The sequence below is a fragment of the Pistacia vera genome, unplaced genomic scaffold, assembly GCF_008641045.1.
Source record: "Pistacia vera cultivar Batoury unplaced genomic scaffold, PisVer_v2 Contig878, whole genome shotgun sequence".
NCBI lineage: Eukaryota > Viridiplantae > Streptophyta > Magnoliopsida > Sapindales > Anacardiaceae > Pistacia > Pistacia vera.
The window spans coordinates 181,906-195,301 of NW_022196754.1; the positions used below are offsets into that span (position 1 = coordinate 181,906).

The 13,396-nt window shown below is 37.0% G+C and overlaps 1 protein-coding gene across 1 annotated transcript; it reads left to right on the forward strand.

Annotated features, from left to right (window-relative positions):
* The first annotated feature begins 6,099 nt into the window (after positions 1–6,099).
* On the forward strand, positions 6,100–8,052 carry LOC116119246 (pentatricopeptide repeat-containing protein At3g26630, chloroplastic-like). Its single transcript, XM_031405185.1, has one exon. The coding sequence runs from the start codon at positions 6,286–6,288 to the stop codon at positions 7,882–7,884; it is 1,599 nt and encodes a 532-aa protein (XP_031261045.1). The 5' UTR covers positions 6,100–6,285; the 3' UTR covers positions 7,885–8,052.
* The last annotated feature ends 5,344 nt before the right edge of the window (positions 8,053–13,396 follow it).

Consider the following 13,396-nt stretch of genomic DNA (forward strand, 5'->3'; position numbering starts at 1 on the left):
ATTGCAATTTCTTCTTGGCTCTCCAAGTTGAAAAATTAGGAAAAGGCATGCTATGTTGATTTTCTAATTGACAACTCTCACATATTACAACACTAACTTCTATGGTTGAATCAATCACCATTTTATTTTCTTTAGCCAATTTAATGGAGTTGAGGTTGTAATGTCCCAACCTCTTATGCCATAACCAAGATTCACTTTCTAATACACTACTCAAGGCATTTTTATCACTAGAATTTCAATTCACCACAAAACTTTTATTCTTCAGAGGCACAAACATGAACTCCACACCATTTGAATCCTTTATTTTACATACATCATTTGCAAATTCAAGCATATAACCTCTTTGCATTAATTGACCAACACTTAATAAGTTTTTATCTAAATTGGGCACAAAGAGAACTTCAGGAATCAGCTTTGCCAAATTAGTTCTTTGAAGCCTAAGGGAATCAATTTATTTATTTATTCATTGATACAGGCAATTTCTGTATAGTGTGCGTGACAAACTACAGAAAACTATCACCATTCAGTTCCTGTGTCATGACCATCAAACGATACTGAAGGTTACAAAAATTGCTTATTTCAATATATTCACTTGACTATACACATTGATAGTTGCAGTATTGTAAGCTGCTGTCTTGTGAAAGTTACCAAATATTCCAATTCTAATTCTTTGCAAAATAAATTTTCTAGAAGTGTAAGCTAGAATTGATATATAATTGTTTTGCCCTAATGGATATCTAAGGTTATTGATTGTTGCCTAGACCCTCACAGAATAGCTACATGAAATTTTGTTTCCTGATTACCTCATTTATAGTTAGAAGATACAGGGAATAGAGAAGCAATATGCTTAGCAGTAATCAACCGGTACCACCTTGTTTTGTAGGTAAACTGTGAACATGTCATCATGCAATCTTTCAGGAATTTCCTAATAACAAATCTTCTCATTTATATATAGAAGCACATGCATATATTTATTTCCTCAACACATAATGTGCATGATTATCATCAAAGAGATAAGTCTGTCGTATGCTTATGAACTTCTCCTAAAGTACTGAAGAGGAGATTCTTTTTGCCATTCTGAATTCAGATAGAGAGATTGTTTCATGCAACATGCTTTCTAATTTATGGCTGTTGCTCATGGACATATAAGGAGAGCCTGGGAAAGAAAATTTGTTTGATTGGTCAAAGCACAGAAAGTAACTATTTCCACGAAAACAACAACTTGGAGGTATATCTGCAGAAATATGTTGGTTGAATGATCACATTTATAGGGATTACTATTCAATTGTCAAGGAGCAGGTTTATTCTTCTTCTTTATTTACCTCAACAATTAATCAGTTCATTGAAATGGCACGATTGTAACAGCTGAAGCTGAAAGTGTTAAAATTAATTGTTTTGCTTCCTTGATTTTGCCGTAATGGATAATAGCTTAGCAATTCATGAGCACTCCTGTAAGGGACTATCCAGTGCTAAAAGCTTTATCAAGGGATGATGCATTTCGAAATTTGAGATATATATGTCATAAGCGGCACGGTCTCGTCTATGTTGAGCCGTGACTCCCTCTTCAGGCTCTTCCATGGTTGTAGTAAGAGCTTCAAGAACCTCTTGTTCTTCCAAAACATATTGGATTTTCATGCTCCATATCTCATAATTGTCGCCGTTAAATTTTTCTCCCTTGTTAAGTTCAGCGACAATGTTCTTAGATACAGATGCCATTTCTAAACAAAATTACACGTTGGATAATGCATGTTATTCAATGCTCGGAACATACATATTCATTTAATTAATTATACTAATAATAATTGTATATTAGATTTGGAATCAAAAGTTAACAATGTCAACAATCATCATCCAAAATTCCAATTTCCAATTATCATAGATATAATTAATTGCAATTCAAAAATATATTTAGACACAATTATATAAATATAAATCAACATAAATTCACAGAAACTTTTAATAAAATAGAAAAATAAATAAATAAAACTAATTTCATTATTTAAATAGAATTCAACATGTAATGAAATTAAAACAAACAAATTCCAAAAAAAAAAAATATTAAGTGTACAGCCACATTCCTAAAATTGGGAAGGATCTGATAATCCTTATAATAAGGTCTTTATCTAACTTGTAATTAACCCTGGCAGGGGAACTCCCAGTTTCTTGTGATGTCCTTTACGAGTGGAGACTCTTATAGATGCACCAGCTGTCTTTTTTTTTTTTTTTTTGCACCCCAATTTATGTACTCTTTGATATAGTTGTTGACTAAACGTCTATAATTTTTATTGTCATCTTTAAATTTGTGAACTTTCAACTTGGTCCAAACCATATCAAGGAGACCAACGAGATTAGGGTAACCAAGAGTCTCTCTTAGAACTTGGTATTTCGACTCATCTTCCTTTAATCCCCCTATCCAGACAATTTTTTGAATCTTTTCATTCACATTAATGAAATGATTTACGAGTTGCACCAACTCATCCTCTGTGTCTCTTAAAATCAATGTGTGAGTTGGTAGAGTTCTAATCATGTTCATAACCCTTTCCCTTTGAGCGGGTGTTCTAGCAACCATTGCACGTCTATAACGTAACATTTTTCTGTAACAAATACAAAAAAAAAACTATTTATTTATCAAATAAAGGTTGACTATATTTGATAAATAATATATATACGTGTTTATGGTTCAATAACAAAATTAGACTCATAACAACATATTAAGTATTCATTTTTTTTCCTTACAGCAAAAGAAAAAAAATTTAGAATACTTCACGCGCCTTCACACGCCGCCCAGAAGCCCCCACGCGCCGACAGAAGCTTCCACGCGCCCCCACACACCGGTAGGGCACTCCACGCGCATGGCACGTGCCCACACGAATTCAGGTCGGGTCGACCCGTTCCACATTCACCTGGGTCAATCCTGACCCGAGTTGGCCCGTTGACATTGTTGACTTTTACAGGTCGGGGGTTGACTGGGTTTGACTGACCTGTTTGGTCTTGCGGGTCATGCATTGACGGGGTTCAACCGACTCGTTTGACTTTACGGGTCGGGTTTGATTCATTACCGGGTTTGACTAACCCGTTCGGTCATATGGGTCGGGTCCACCGGTCAACTTGACCCGATTTTTTATTTTGGTTATGGGTTGGGCCGGATAGGAATATATTGTGTTTGTGAATACAGTTAACACAAAAACAAAATTAGCCCAGTGGTTCAGGCATTGGGCTTCAACTATGGACACTTGGGTTCAAGTCTCACCACCCACGCCTATTTGAATTTTTTTTCAAAAAGAAGTAAATCAGGAAAAAAACGACATGTCATTCATAAGGGTGGATCGAAAACGACATGTCAGTTCGTGTCGTCTTCAACCTCTGTCCGGGTCTGCAACTGGGTACCTGACCCGAAAATTAACTCATACGAAACCCGAAACTTCAAAGAGACATATCTAAGTCATTTTAACTCCATTTTTTATGATTCAAAAACCATTTTCTTCATAATTTCATAAGGAATCTCGTAGTCTAATTATAATTACCAAAAAGACAACTTTTTACATACAAAATTTGAAAAAAATCAGAACTGCATTTATCAACCAATAACCTGCTTCAACATTAACAGTATGAATTTAAAACAGTATGAACCACGGCTCTGATACCAATGTTGGAAATAACATAGAATAACATATATCCTAAAGTAATCTCAAGATCATAGTCACCATTGCAGTCACATTTATATATAAATGAACTACAATGAATTTACACAACATAAATACATATTTTCCTTATCTCTGAAGCAATAAAGTTAATCTGGAAGAAAACCACGAAGTGAATTGTTCTTTTTCAAATTCTAGAGAGAGAGAGAGAGAGCATATTTTTCCTTTGCGTTTTTGTGTGTTATGGTGAGTCACCTTTTCTAAAAGAAAAAACCTTCCTTTTATATGGGAACGGTTCGTGAGAAACTGCCTTTGGCAGTTTTCACTTCTCACAACCCTTCATCATGGGTGTATTTATCCAATAATTGATATATAATTGTTTTGCTTCCTTGATTTTGCCGTAATGGATAATAGCTTAGCAATTCATGAGCACTCCTGTAAGGGACTATCCAGTGCTAGAAAGCTTTATCAAGGGATGATGCATTTCGAAATTTGAGATATATATCTAAGGTTATTGATTGTTGCCTAGACCCTCACAGAATAGCTACATGAAATTTTGTTTCCTGATTACCTCATTTATAGTTAGAAGATACAGGGAATAGAGAAGCAATATGCTTAACAGTATTTAACCGGTACCACCTTGTTTTGTAGGTAAACTGTAAACATGTCATCATGCAATCTTTCAGGAATTTCCTAATAACAAATCTTCTCGCTTATATATAGAAGGACATGCATATATTTATTTCCTCAACACATAATGTGCATGATTATCATCAAAGAGATAAGTCTGTCGTATGCTTATGAATTTCTCCTGAAGTACTGAAGAGGAGATTCTTTTTGCCATTCTGAATTCAGATAGAGAGATTGTTTCATGCAACATGCTTTCTAATTTATGGCTGTTGCTCATGGAGAGCCTGGGAAAGAAAATTTGTTTGATTGGTCAAAGCACAGAAAGTAACTATTTCCACGAAAACAACAACTTGGAGGTATATCTGCAGAAATATGTTGGTTGAATGATCACATTTATATTCTGACATCATTCAATATAATCTCGACTAGGGATTACTATTCAATTGTCAAGGAGCAGGTTTATTCTTGTTCTTTATTTACCTCAACAATTAATCAGTTCATTGAAAGGGGACTTTTTGACACAAGTAAAAATCTTTAGACCTTGGCACAAACGATTGTAATAGCTGAAGCTGAAAGTGTTAAAATTTTAATCATCCATACCATACCCCAGGTAGATTAAACCTTACGATATATAACTTCTCATTATTGAAGTAAGGACACATAATTTGTCTTTCTTGATGATCATCCTGAATTATGTGCAGGCAAATACAGAAGAGCAGCACACGGATTCACGGAACTTCTTGTTGGGAACTGTCGCATGACATGAACCATCTGGATGGATGCAGCAAAATCAGTTCTAGTTAAGCCATGAACATCTCCCGATTAATATGATGTCTACTTCCTTGCAACAAAATTCATTTGAAATCGACTTGCAGATGGAGATATTAGCACTTTACATCTTTCATTTTCTCTTTCAAATTAATTTTTTTTTTTTTTTTTTAAACGATGAAATATAAGAAACTAATGAGAAAACAAAATGTATTCGATTCACGTTGCCTGGTGTGGTGTATATTGTTAACAGCTGATTGATTTCTAGTGTTTTCCAGTAGGGTTATTACCAGACCAGGATAATGTCAATCCACTTCCCAAACAAAGCCTTGCAACTACACAGCCATTCCACCAAAATTAAAAATTACCGCTCCGCTTTGTTAGCTTTTTAAAATAGCATTTTACTAATAGCATTTTTAGAAAAATATGATAGGGTTCTGGTATATTTTTTAAAATATTTAGATTGGTTAATTTAATTAAACACCCTCACAATAAAAGTTCATAAATTGACAAAAATACTTTCACCTATCCACTCACTTACATATTGTTGACAGTTGGCTATCATTGTCAAAAGGTGGTCGGTATCTATCAAAATAATGCACGAACCGTTGGATCTGGACATTCATGTGCTGATCTAGCCTTTTTCGGCTAGATCCCTTGTGGATTTGATCAGAAACGGCCAGATCTACAACCACAGATCTAGTGGATAAACGATTGCCAAGATATTTGATTGTCTAGAATTATATATTAATAACCAGATCTTTAGCCATAGATCTGGCCAAATCTATAGTGAATCTAGTCAAAAATGGATAGATCGACACACGATCGGTCAAATTTAGCCAATCATATATCTTTATGACATCATCGATGGTCAATAGTGGTTGCTAGCAAGTGATAGTAAATTGGGTGGATGAGTGGAGTGTTTTTGTTTATTTTAAAATTTTACTGAAAAAAATAATTATTAATATATTGGGTTGAATAGAATAGAATTAAATTAAGTTTTTTTAGCACAGAGGAGTAGAACGTGATAGTGGGAAAAGAGTGTGCACAGTCATCCCACAAAAATTAAAAATTACAACTCCTCTACAAATATCCAGTTTGTCGAGTGATTAGACGGCCACGCCTGCGGCCCACAATTCTTCTTCAATCTCGGCGCCCGGCTGGCGAGTCCAGCACCGTTGGAGAGGTAAATGAAGTCTCACATACATCTATTCTCCACAACTCCCCACAATTTTCTCCAATAATCATGGCTATATGCCTTTCATACTGTCCTGACCCTGTTCCCCATAAAACCTCAATAAGCTTTAGCTCTAGATTGAGGTTCAATTCTCAGGAAGCTCTGTTTTTACTTCGAAAATGCACAACTTTTAATCAATTGAAGCTAATTCATGCCAGAATTATCCGCCACGGCCTCACTGATGACCAGTTACTTGTTCGAAAATTACTTGATATTTGCTATTCTTATGGTAAAATGGATTATGCCCTTTTGGTTTTTCATCAAATTCAGCGCCCTCATGCCTTTACTTGGAATCTTATGATTAGGGCACTTACTAACAGTGGCAGGTCCCGGAAAGCTATGGATTTGTTTAACCTTATGATGTGCAAAGGTTGTGCACCTGACAAGTTCACCTTCCCGTTTGTTATTAAAGCTTGCTTGGCCGCTTTTGATGTTGAGAAGGGTAAAGAGGTCCATGGTTTGGCTGTTAAAACAGGATTTTTCCGAGATATGTTTGTGCAGAATACTTTGATGGATCTTTATTTCAAGTGTGAGGATGTAGATAGTGGAAGTAAGGTGTTTGAGAAAATGCGTGTTCGTAGTGTTGTTTCGTGGACAACTATGATTACTGGCCTTGCTGCTTGTGGGGATTTGGATTCTGCCCGAGCTGTTTTTGAGCAAATGGAATCAAGAAATGTTGTTTCGTGGACGGCTATGATTAATGCGTATGTTAGGAATCAACAACCTCAAGAGGCTTTTGAATTGTTCTGGAGAATGCAGCTTGATAATGTCAGGCCAAATGAGTTTACACTTGTTAGCTTGTTACAAGCATGTACGGACCTGGGAAGTCTAAAATTGGGTAGTTGGATTCATGACTTTGCTTTAAAGAATGGGTTCGAACTTGGAGTTTTCCTTGGGACTGCTCTTATTGACATGTATAGCAAATGTGGTAGTTTGGAGGATGCTAGGAAAGTGTTTGACAAGATGCAAATTAAGAACTTAGCCACTTGGAATTCTATGATTACTAGCTTGGGTGTGCATGGGCATGGCGAGGAAGCCCTTGCTCTTTTTGCGCAGATGGAGAACACAAATGTTCAACCGGATGCAATCACTTTTGTAGGTGTTTTATGTGCTTGTGTACATACAAATAATGTAGATGAGGGTTGTCATTACTTCTGGTATATGATAGAAAATTATGGTATCATGCCTATTTTAGAACATTATACTTGCATGATTGAACTATATAATCATGCAAAAATGAAGGATGAGATCTACGCACTTCTGAATTGTATGCCCGATAAACTGGATGAGAATACAGTGGCAGCCTTGCTGAGACCGAACACTATGCGAGAGAATCTGAATGAGAATACAGAGGCAGCGTTGCAAAGGCTGAATGCCCTTCCAGAGAAGCTGAATGAGAATACCGAGGCAGTATTGCAAAGGCTGAATGCCATGCTCAAGCTAAATGAGAGTACAGCAGCAGCATGGGTTACGCCAAGTGTTGACAAGAGAGTGACTGATATGGAGAAAAATTCTCTCCTGTTTACAAATGAATCCAACTGCTTGGGAGTGTTTATATGCTATGTCCCGCAATATCAGCTCCATTGCTTCAAGGGGGATGTGGGTTAACTTTACTGGATGATTTTCTTACTGTTTAATTACGTTTCAAATTGTACACATTGTAATCACTGAGAGAGGAGCCTTGTATCAAAGTAGAACCTCCAATCATACAAAATCCTGTTCTTATAAGCTTTTCTCCAATAAAATAAGTCAAAGAAGATTTGTAGATTGGAATGATTCCCTTATTTTTAATCCTTCGTTATTATGTTGGAGGGAAAGGAGTTGGTTGTACAGTTAAAAGTCTCAATCCTTTTGTGGTCTCTGGTAATATTATTTTTGTTTATCTCGATTCTTATTACCAATTCTCTACACTTATGGAATGACAGAAACCAGAGCAAATGCTCTGGCCTTATTTGTTGTATAGTTACTTTCATATTCTTTTGACTTGTAATCCCAATGATCCTTCAACGTTACACAGTAATTAAAATTCACTGAAAACTTGAGAAATTTATATACTATACTGATGAATCTATGATTTCAGAGCTTCAAAAGTGATGCCTCAGTTGTCAGTTTCTCTAAAATGGACTAGTAATTTTGCTTTTATTTTCTCATTTTATGCAATTGGTATGTCTACGCTTTATAAGATAATCAAAATGAGTCTCATTTGGTTTGCGTTATATTTTCATATTCTCTAGTATTTTTTTAATTTCTTAAATTCTATTGCATGTGTCCACCCATTGCCGAACATCCTTCAGCTGTAAGGTTGAGGTTGAAAAACGAGATTTTATAAGGCATGAGATTAGAAAAACTCACATGCCAATTCTTGGTATAAAATAATGCAGTTGAAGTAGTCAATGTGAGCATCCTTTTTTGTATGGATATTATAGGTGGAAATGCCAATGAAAGGATGTCATTGCAATTATCGAAGCTGTGCTTCTGTCTTCAGGCGCATACTGTCAATTGCCCTGGTGATGAGTCACTATGGTGCTTGATTGGCTAATAGTGTTGTCATCTTTATCCTTCTTTAAGAAGGCTGTTTATATTCTATTACAAAATCAAGGAGTAGTTTTGTATTGCCAGAAACCATGGAAAGATGGTCTAAACCCAACTGGGTTGGCACCAGAAATTATAGTGAGAATCTTCTGTGCCATTACTTGTTCAGTGATGGCTCCGCTCAATATGTTTTCCTGGATTTGGTTGATGAAGGGTCTGCCGTTGTGAACCGATCCCTGAGTTTTTGTACTACAAGAAATCTACACGTTTGTGCTTCTGCCAATGGTTTGCTTCTGCTGTCAAGTGTTCAGGATAACCAGGTGAGCTATAATCTATTCAATCTATTTTCTAAGAGAAGGGAGGTTCTTCCACGACCCCAGATAACTAGACGTAGTATTAGAACAGGTTTGGCTTTTGATGGATTTCGCTATCAAGTTGTACGAGTATTCAGCGTTGACGTTGAAGAAGAATGTGCCCCAGAGTCGTCGTCAGCCGCAGTTCCTCCAACTGGAAGTGATGGTTTTCTAGAAATGGAGATCTTCTCATCTGAAACTAACATATGGAGACGATACAGGCCTTTAATTCGTCTGCCACCTGATCTTCCCAAGCTCGACATGTCCCCTCTCTTTGCAAACGGAGCTATTTATTGGGAACTGGGTGGATACTTACTGGTTTATCATGTCAATCATGGGCTCTGTAGGGTGATTGAGCTGCCAAACTATCCCCAAAGATGGTCTTGGAATTCTCTGACTTTTGGGCAATGTTTGTTTGAGTCTGAAGGACGTCTGCACTACTGCTACTCTGATTCTGAAGGAATCCACATTTGGGTTCTCATCAAGGAACAAGATCATGACTTCTATTCTAACTATGTGTGGAATTTAGTTCATACTGCTAGACACCAGAACTTGATTTCACAAAATTCTGATGTCTTGCTTCGTATTAGACAGAGAAACAATCTTTTTTCACACTGGGAGCCCTACTTCATATCTCCATTCGCTTACATTGGAAACTCTCAAACAATGTACCTGCGTCTCCCTGGTAGTATTGTCACTTACGATTTGAGGACCCAATCTTTGAGGGAAATCTGCACTTATGAATTTCCAAACATGAACTTCTATTGCTGCTTGCTCGTCCCTGTTGTTTACGGTTTGCAGGGTGATTCTCGAGACAGACAACCACAAGAGGGAATCAGAGAGGTGATTTCATTGCCGATGCAGATGAACTAGAAAAGCAAACATCCAAATGATCTGTTGTCATGTATTTGTTTTCGAATCCCGACCTACTCCAATATTATTTGAAACCAATACATTGCATTTTAATTTTTATTGGACTATGATTTCTTATTTATCTTTTAGTTAGCTTGTCAAGAGTGTAGATATCATATATGTCATATGATGTATTATTTTGAGGATTCTCCAAACAGCCATCACAAGTGTCCATAACCTATTTATAACTATAATGTCTGATTTGATGTTTATTAAAAACTGTTGCAAGTCCCGAAATCCGGCTAGCTCGTAGCAGAAATATTTTCTGCTAATGTTCACCATCATTCGTTTTGAAGCCTCTTTTGTGTATGTCCTCTTTAAATCCAGAAGAATAAATGAAAAGCTACCATAGAGAATTCGTAACAAATGGAAGCTATGTTATCAAATAACACTGAATCACTGAATTCTATTTAAATTTCCTACATAAATAAAAATATATAAATATTGTTCATGCTTGATTTTGACACCAACGATCTCGCACATGTAAAATGCTAAGCGGGTCTTAGAAATTACACGTGATTAATTTGAGAGTTATATAAGGTTACAACAGCATGCAAAGACTTAATAATAAATGACACAGTGAGAATTTTATAGTGGTTTGGATGTTTAAAGCGATTCCTAAATCTACTGTTTTCTTTTATATAAGTGTTCTTGGTTATTAGATAAGTTACAAGAGGTCGCGAATAGCGAACAGAATGACAAGTGCTTGGTATTTAGAGAGAATATTAAGCCAGTCTCTTTCCCGTGGGTTGTCTTTGCTATTTGTTTTTATGAAAATCAAAGATCTCGGTTTTGTGAGGGGGAGTCCTCTATTTATAACTGTTGAGTTCAAAGTAATGATTACAAGTTTGCAAATGGGTAGGTGTCGTGCAAGTCCTTCCTTGCGTCTCATTGGCTGATAACTTAGAAAATATCCTTAAATTATATGGGGCTTGGATAGGTGTGCGGACCTCATTCATTCACAGACCAAACTTGAGCTTACTAAGTTAGTGACAGCCATATTCTTTCTGTCTTGGGGCGACGTGGCAGATCCTGGATGGTGCAAAGCCTTCCTGAACTCTTATTGGTGCTCGCTGATGTAAGCTTATGCCAGCCCTGATTTTTTAGGCATAACAAAAGCTCCCCAGTTCTTGAGATCCAAGGAATTGGATTTTGAGAACTTCATGATTATGTTGCGACCTAACTTGTCTTCAAAAATGCTTGCTCGAGCTGAGTATAATCATATTATTGTAGAAGATCTAAAGTTGTTTGTTTGGTCCGACTTCTGAAGTATTGTCTTGATTTGACTTGCGAACTGAGTGTAGGTCATGAGCTATCTTAAGAGTAACACAAGCGACCCGACGTGATCGTTTACTGAGATCTACCGACCTGAGTTTGATCTTGTTTTGAGTCATCGGGATGTGTTTTGAACTCTAACTGTCATTCACGACCTGAAAAACACTTAGAATATTTCGTTGTTGAAAATTATGAATCATCTTGTTTGGTGTTCGAGTTCGACATGTTGAATAAACGTCTTTTTTGAACGACCTCTTCAGATGTTATTTATTGCACTTGACAGCTGGCTCAGTTAATAAAGTAAACTTTATCTGACAGACATGTCTCTGCACACAATAAGTGTCAGCCATGAGCATTAAATACAAGTCATGCTGAAACAACATTCCCTTTTGGTACATTAAATGCAGATGAAGGCACATTTAATGTCAAGGAGATAATTACGCAGGCGATTGGCATTTTCAACAAAAAGAAGCGCCAGATGATTTTTACGAAGTGTGGGGGTTACTCTTCGTGTAGATTGATGACATGTGATCTCAATCTACGATTGAGAGCATGTTCCAACCCAAACGTCGCTTATACAGGAAGCTGTAGCGTCATCTTCCACCCTATAAAACCCTAACTTTGCCCTAAGTTTGCAGAAAACTCCAATTCTTCATAGAGAAAACATCGTTTTCCAACTCCAAAAAATTTGTTATTCTTCCACCAGTTCATGCGAACCAATGCTACAATAGAGCGCCCATTCCAAGCAACCAGGAGGTAAAAAAATTTCTTCCTTATTCTCTTTTTTTCATTCCTGCAAAAAAAACTTTTTTTTTTTTACAGTCATGGTGGTCATGAGTGTCTGGTAGACTTAAATAAGGAGCATTTCTGGATAGTGTTCGAAAAAGACACTTGAAAGCTCAAAACCTAGGGTAAATAGTCCTAGAGGATCGTTTTAAGAGATTTTAGGGTTGTCCAAAGCTTGATGGTTATGGCAGAAAAACCAGGGTTTTTTTACTCATCTGAGTCATCGTATGAGGTAAATTTTTTAGGGTTTGAGTCTCCCCTAAACATCATACCTTTACAGACTCTAAGAGCAACGGAGATCCCTGAGATGAGAACAGCTGGCGAGGGGAGTTTGCGTCCACCGGGCGCCTCGACAAGTCTCGAGAAGGTGATACGATCCACTATCACAATGAACGAAATCAAAGATGCACTGAATTAGTATGTGATCGACGTGGACGTGTACCAAAAGAGGTTGTACACTGCCCAGGAGCCTCCCGAGGGAATGGATGCGATCTCAAAAGCCATCTTCAAATGCAGAGTGAGAATACCCCTCCACCCCTACATCAGGTGGATACTTGACCACTTCCAGGTCGCACTATTCCAGCTGACGCCAAACGCATATATGATAGTTGTTGCTATGTATATATCGTTCGACGAGCACGAATTCGGGGAGCCAATGGCACTAGAGCTCGCTTGCGCCTATATCTTGAAGAAGAATAAAGATAAGGACTCGTACTACCTCTCCAAACGATCAATGATCGAGGGAGGAATATTTGGTTACCCTAGCAACGTAGGGGCTTACGAGACCAAATATTTTTTCTTTAAGTACGACAGTGTCTATAAATTTCAGGAACCAAGTAGGTTTTTTCCTTCAATTTTCAGGTCGTTCGTCCTTTGAGCTTAATTCTTTATTAGATAATAAGCTAACAAACTCTTTTCTTTGTAGAAAAAAAAACAACTAAATTGTAGTTGTTGATTGATCGCAGCCTCATCCAAGCATTTGGTCAACTTCCTGAACAAGGTCATGATGCAAAGTTGCTCGTGACGACCGAGAATCTTCGAAAGTACGGATTCTTCCCCCCCGAAGCATACTTAGACGATTCAACTCGTAAGTTTTTCTTAAACAGAAAAAACTCAAGTCTTTTACAAAGTTAGACTCTTTTTGCTAACATGTTCATATGCCATGCAATTGAAGAAATCAAAGACATCGAAGAAGTATGAGGGAATCACTTTCCCAAGGCTAACTCTAGATGCATTAGCTGGACCGACCTCCAGTAATGTCC

Coding starts and splice junctions, on each gene's coding strand:
- LOC116119246 (XM_031405185.1), top strand. CDS start 6,286: ATGGCTATATGCCTTTCATACTGTCCTGACCCTGTTCCCCATAAAACC.